The sequence below is a fragment of the Nuphar pumila genome, chromosome 4, assembly GCF_984573655.1.
Source record: "Nuphar pumila chromosome 4, dmNupPumi1.hap1.1, whole genome shotgun sequence".
NCBI classification, from domain to species: Eukaryota; Viridiplantae; Streptophyta; class Magnoliopsida; order Nymphaeales; family Nymphaeaceae; genus Nuphar; species Nuphar pumila.
This window is the reverse complement of record NC_143252.1, coordinates 102,107,344-102,114,054: the sequence shown is the minus strand read 5'-3', so window position 1 is coordinate 102,114,054 and position 6,711 is coordinate 102,107,344. Positions and strand designations below refer to the sequence as shown.

At 41.8% G+C, this 6,711-nt stretch overlaps 1 protein-coding gene across 1 annotated transcript; it reads left to right on the top strand.

Annotated features, from left to right (window-relative positions):
- Positions 1 to 837: 837 nt before the first annotated feature.
- On the top strand, positions 838 to 6,247 carry LOC149840364 (protein NRT1/ PTR FAMILY 6.1-like). The gene is made up of 4 exons (XM_090003122.1): positions 838 to 1,279; positions 1,372 to 1,589; positions 4,335 to 4,915; positions 5,196 to 6,247. Exons 1-4 carry the CDS (start codon positions 1,030 to 1,032, stop codon positions 6,052 to 6,054), a joined length of 1,908 nt encoding a protein of 635 aa, XP_089859248.1. The 5' UTR covers positions 838 to 1,029; the 3' UTR covers positions 6,055 to 6,247.
- The last annotated feature ends 464 nt before the right edge of the window (positions 6,248 to 6,711 follow it).

Genomic DNA, 6,711 nt, shown 5'->3' with positions numbered 1-6,711 from the left:
ATATCATTAAAAAGTAATAAAATAATACTTAAAAATATTAAATAAATGTGTATACGTGCCATGGTCATCCCAACGTGTCATAGAGTGTCTGAGTCATGTCTTTATGACACGCCTCCTAAATGGCGTGTCATTGTCACAGCGATGTACTTAGTGAGCAAAGCGGTTTTCTTTGGGTTATCTGAAAAAAAAATGATGAAAAAAAAGGGCTAGGTTAGATAGAGCACTTGCCCATTTTGCATCCCTAACTATATTAGAGTTTCGGATGTGGATACCAACCAAATCCAACCTTTGAATTGGACTTATACATCGGGTCAAACTTAGCCAGACCCATATCGGATTCATTTGCACGCTAAGACTGCAGTAGTAGACTACTGCTAGTCAGCAGTCACCCTCCTCTCCCGGGAGACCCATCATCTGTCTACATTGAACATTAAAAAAGAGCATCAGCGTTGGTCCTACTCTTAAGTCCGGCGGTCCCACCGACCGCCTTTTAATTAGTGGCATAGTGGGATGGAAGCCTAGCAAAGCTCACGGAATTTTACACTGTAGTCAAGAGGTTCGCAACAGTAATTGTAAGTACGGCAGGCAAAGCTAGCGCCATTAGGTATCTGATCCTTAGATGGATTTTTTTTAGCCAAAAAAAAAAATCCTACGGTTCCATCCACCTCTCAACGTCAACGTCAACGTCAACGTCAAAAAATCTCCCTCCCTCCCACCGGTCATCAATTCACGGTGAGAAAAACGTCAAGGGATCGAAATCGACGAATTCCCGAAAATTCTCGCAAAAAAAAAAAAAAAAAGATCCCTCCCAAGAAGGACCCCCTATCCCCAGCAGGTGCGCATTCAATGCTTCGCCTTCTCGCATTCATTTCGCGTCGCTGGTTGAGTAGTTGCGAGATCTCCCCGGTTGGTTGAGCTCTTAATTGTTGTAATTCTCTCCCTACGTCGCAATTGCCAACGAGTAGAGTGGGGGACTCTCGGCTTTTTTAAGTACCACCACCGTCGGATCTGTCTCTCTGGAGACAGAGGATGGGGAGTATGGAATTGGGGTGCTCATCTTCTTCCGATTCCAGGCCGGCGGGTGGTTTTCAGGCGACGCCGACGGCGGCGGAGGAGGAGGAGGCCAGGAGGATGAAGCTCGGCGTGTGCTTCAAGCAGAGCGATGAGCGGCAGTACTTCGACGGGTTCGTCGGCGGGACCACGCCGGTGGACGTCCACGGCAGGCCCATCGCCGACCTATCCAAGACCGGCGGATGGATCGCCGCGTTCTTCATCTTCGGTACCCACCGTCGATTTTTTTATTTTTCTCGATGGAATTTGACAAGTGTTTGATTCAGTGGTGGGTGTGTTTCTTGTTTTTGTGCTTTTCAGGTAATGAGATGACGGAGAGGATGGCATACTTCGGGCTTGCGGTGAACATGGTGTTGTTCATGTTCAAGGTGATGCACCGGCCCTTCGCGAGCTCGGCGAACATCGTGAACAACTTCCTGGGGATCTCGCAGGCGTCGTCGATCGTCGGCGGGTTCGTCGCCGACGCGTATTTGGGCCGATACTGGACGATCGCCATCTTCACCACCCTGTACCTTGCTGTAGGTTCTTTCAAGTTGATTTTCTGCCTATGGTTCTTTACTAGAGTTCACTATAGTTCTTCTTCACTAATATTTCTTTACTGTTTAGTACGTGGCTATGTTTTTCGGTAATCTTGAGTCATTCATATGAATGGGTAGCTCAGTAAACTAGTAAAATGTAAGGCTTATCTCCATGGAGGTTTTCATTGAGGATTAGTATATATGTGGGGATACGTGTTTTAGGAACGTAACTGTTTTTGTGTAATTTTTGTTAAGGGAGAATACGTGGTTTGTTAGATTTCGGGACTTCTCATACTTGAATTATGGTGTTGTTTGTCTTGGGTAGTCCAGAATTCTGAGTTTTCATGGGATTTAAAAGTTGGAATTTGGACTAATAACAATGGAAAATTATTCAGAAGCCTAAATTCTGGGGGATCCAAACGCATCCCAAGAATAGTACGTGGGTTGTAATTTTCCATCCTGAGTACTGAATAGTACTCATATTATATGTGGATGTACGGCACAATAGTGTAAATGAAGTGTCGGTAGTTAATAGATGTACTTGAAGTAAAGTTTTCTGGTGTTGATATTACATGCTATTATTATACGGTTAATGCAGTGTTGGCTGTAGCCTGTATGAGTCTTCACATTGCTTCTCCCTCTCCATCGTTCTGTTGCATTGGTCGTGTTTATCGTGATTCTTAAAGAATTTTAATCACGTGTTGGATTACATATACCCACTTATCTGGATAAATAGGATTAATGGGGATACTCTGCTCTTTCTGTCAATATAGTGTCTCAACTTGTTTCGTTTATCTGGATAAAAATAGGCACATCTCGACACCTCCTGAGCTTACTCAAATGGATTTTAAATTTTAGCTCCGAACTTCAGAGTATTTATTTTACAGGGGCACCATCGCAAGGATAAACTCTGGAAATACAAAAGGAAAATAAAAGAGACATGTCCTTGAAATATTGGGAACACACAGGAGTTTTTCTATGTATTATTATTTTACTTCAGGAGTATGCTTTTGTACATTGCTTTAGGCCAACTTAGAAGCTCCAATTTGTGACAAGAAGCTTGCAGTAGGATTCAAAGAAATTGCATGGAAGAATACCTCTACATGATGTAATAATTTTTGTTTGAACCTTAGCTACCACACTCTGCTTCTTTACACCCCAAAGACACCAAACATCATGTGTTACCCTGCTTTTCACCCTCTGAAAGAGTTTCAAAAGTTAAATATGTTTATCCAAACATAATGAATTAATGATAAGTTGCTAACCAAATTAACAAAGAGGCTTTTTTTCCATGGTTTATTTTTGTCATTCTCCCTAGTCTTCATCACTTGGATGTTGGGCTTTTGCTGGAGTGGCAGTTTTTTAGTGGCACGCAACATGGTTTATATGCTGGCATAAAGTGGAATGGGCCTAAACGAATCTCTCAAGTTTCAGGAGGGCATCCTGGTAAAGGTGGTTTCAGAGATTAGTTGAGAATTGTTTCACTTGTGAATGACTTTGTTTAGAGCAAGCATACTATATGATTTTCCAGAAGGCCCTCTCATTTCCGGAGGATCTACTGAAGGGAATGGGGCTAGGCTTCTTTGACTAACAAAAACAGCTAGTCTCTGCTGTACAATTCCATACATTCAAACACATCTCTTGGGAACCGGATTTTCTGTAGAAGATGGGCCGGAGTTTCCATCTCAAATATTTGAACAAGGTCTTATTTTGAACTGTGGTCCTTTTAGGGATATCAAAGGCTTCTCTTTTTCTTGCTTTTTTCATGTTTGAAGTGCAAATGATTGGTGGAGTAGGGGTTCTTGCCAAATGTGAACTGATGTTGAATGGATGAAATTGGTTTTCTTTGTTGATCGACTAAACTTCTTGTCATCAGTGAGTAATGGCATATTAGAATCTGTAAAAATTGGATTTTGATTAAAAGTAGGCACCTACCTGCCTCCACTCGATTTCTTTAGATAGTATCCAAAAAATAAGTCCTCCCTTTTCCCCAAAATCTGTCCAGAAACTTTCTTCACCATATCTTTCCCTCTTCTTTTCCCAAATTACTCATATATATATATGGTATTGTCACAATAAATAAATGATGCAATATATGCTTTGTCATCACCATATTGAATTATGAATATAATCATATATCCTTGCTTTACGAAACCTGAAAGGCATCCTAAATTTTGTTTGTTATCCTATATTTTTAACAACACATGGAACATGAGAAAGCAAGAGCTCTGGTATACAATCATTCTGATATGAAACCTTGAGAAAGGAAGTAGCTTGTTTGTTCTGTTGAATAATGAAGTATTTCAGACAGCTCTATACTGGTACTTGATGGTTGTGAGATTTTCCCATGGTCAACAACTGGATCATCTCTCTCTCTCTCTCTCTCTCTCTCTCTCTCTCTCTCTCTCTCTCTCTCTCTCTCTCTCTCTCTCTCTCTCTCTCTCTCACACACACACACACACACACACACACACAAAAAAAAAAAAAATAAAGGCTTCTGGTAGCAATTGGCATTATTGAATTCTGCAAACTTTTATGGTTAAGCTTTGTTCTGTGACTTTGGAACTTGTTCTGAAGACATTGTAATATTAGTGTGAAATGATAGCATACTACTGGTTTTATTAATGTCAGCTTATGTATGATATCCATAATACCATATTTTTCACCGTAAAATGAAACATCTGCTTCCATCTGTTAGTTCGGATAATTAAGACTCTCTCACTGGAATCATTGTTGCACATGCAGGGCCTGACTGGAATAACTTTGTGTGCCACAATGAGTATATTTGTGCCCAGCCAGGCTGATTGTGATCAATTATCTCAAATTTTGGGCGCCTGCACACCTGCAAAGCACTGGCAGATGGTGTACCTTTGCACAATACTATATATAACTGCCTTTGGAGCAGCAGGCATAAGGCCATGTGTTTCGTCTTTTGGAGCTGATCAGTTTGATGAAAGGAGTAAGAATTACAAGAAACACCTGGATAGATTCTTCAACTTCTTCTACCTTGCTGTTACAGTTGGAGCAGTTGCTGCTTTCACTATGGTTGTCTATACCCAGATTCACCATGGCTGGGGAGCTGCATTTGGCTTGCTTGCAATAGCTATGGGCATTTCGAATGTGATTTTCTTCATAGGCACACCTCTATACAGACACAGGCTAGCAGGAGGCAGCCCTTTGACACGTGTTGCTCAAGTGCTAGTTGCTGCCTTTCACAAAAGAAATGTTCCATTCTCCAGTAGTGAATCAGTTGGCCTTTATGAAATTCCTGGCAAACGATCCACTATCAAGGGCAGTTGCAAGGTACCTCATACCGATGATTTCAGGTAACTACTTGGCTTGACAAATAACATTTTAAACCTCTCTTTCTCTAGTTGGATTTGGTCACTATTCCTTCTGCTTATAGCACAGAATGTGTGCTTGCTTTATAAAACTTTCTGTGCCCATGCTTTTCATATCAGTGGCTCCAATCACCATTTCCTGATTACGGCTCATTTTTGTTTTCTTTTGTATTGTTTGTAATTATTATGCCCGATTAACATGGTGCTTATTATTACCTTGCATTTGGCATGCCTCAGTTCAATCTTTGTTTCTCTTGGATGCTAGGTTTCTGGACAAGGCAGCCCTCAAAACAAAGGAAGATGGAACAGATCCGAGTCCCTGGAGGCTTTGCACTGTTACCCAAGTGGAAGAGGTCAAGATACTAATTAAAATCATCCCAGTACCATCCTGCACCATAATGCTTAGTGCAGTCCTAACAGAGTTCCTTACATTATCAGTCCAGCAAGCATACACCATGAATACAGACTTGGGAGGTCTGAAGCTCCCGGTCACTTGCATGCCTGTTTTTCCTGGTCTAAGCATATTTGCTCTTTTGTCTCTATACTATTCTGTCATTGTGCCCCTATCACGCAGAATCACAGGTCACCCACATGGCGTCTCACAGCTCCAAAGGGTTGGAATAGGTTTGTTTCTATCAATTTTATCTGTTGCATTGGGTGGATTTTTCGAGAGCTACAGGAGGAACTATGCTATCAAGAACGGTTATGAGTTTAATTTCTTGACCCCAATGCCTCATCTAAGTGCGTACTGGTTGTTGATCCAGTATTGCTTGATAGGCTTTGCCGAAGTGTTTTGCATTGTCGGTCTTCTTGAATTTCTTTATCAGGAGGCTCCTGATGCCATGAGGAGCGTAGCTTCTGCATATGCTGCTGTAGCTGGGGGCTTGGGCTGTTTCTTAGCCACTATAATAAACAACATCATTGAGTCTGTTACTCCAAAGATAGGGTCTCATCAGCAGTGGATATCTCAGAACATAAACATGGGAAGATTTGACTACTTTTACTGGTTCCTTGCTGTTCTGAGCTTCATTAATTTTGTTATTTTCGTATATGTGTCACGGAGATACAAATACCGGGATCGACCAGAGCTAGAGGTGGAAAGATTTGGAACGAACGGACAGTAGAAGATTCCAAAGATGTTGAATGTGAGCATAGTAGATGTGGATCATCTGTAGACGAGGAGATATTTGATAAGTGTTTGATCATTTCAAGGTTGTTGGTCACTTGGGAATTGATTGAATTTGGTCTTGTATGTAAATCTCACGAGAGCATATGTTATATCTTTCAATGGGGAGGCCAATGCATTGATTTATTGAATCATTGTGATGTTTACAATTGAATTTACAATATGTGGTAGTGCTAGACAGGATGCCACCATGTAATGCAGCTAACCCTCTTGTCACTGGGCAATGATATGTTTGTTTGTGGAAAGAACTACTGTTGGTGGGAGCTGGCTTTGGATACTGTCATCCTGCCTAAATGCCTTTTTTTTTAATGTCAAAGTTCCCTGCTGAAGCAGGTAATCTCCGGATGGGGTCACTGATACTCGAGCTCCTTACGGAGCCCACCAGTTATCGGTGGGAGTCAAACCTGGGAAGAAGGGGTCAGCACCTTCTCCCCAGGCCTGCTACCACTGGGGTGACCCGGATGGGTGGCAAGTGCTGGCAACTATTTTGACATCCTGTTGCCACAACCCTGTTTGCAATCCAGGTTGCCTGTCTCATGTTGATTGATTTCATTAGCGGACAGGGCATGACGTTTGTGTTGAGATCAGGTGCAAT

Excerpts from the sequence above, each read along its gene's own strand:
- LOC149840364 (XM_090003122.1), top strand. The coding sequence starts at position 1,030 with ATGGGGAGTATGGAATTGGGGTGCTCATCTTCTTCCGATTCCAGGCCG. Across the intron at positions 1,590-4,334 it reads TCACCACCCTGTACCTTGCT|GGCCTGACTGGAATAACTTT; the intron begins GTAGGTTCTTTC and ends TTGCACATGCAG. Across the intron at positions 4,916-5,195 it reads CCTCATACCGATGATTTCAG|GTTTCTGGACAAGGCAGCCC; the intron begins GTAACTACTTGG and ends CTTGGATGCTAG.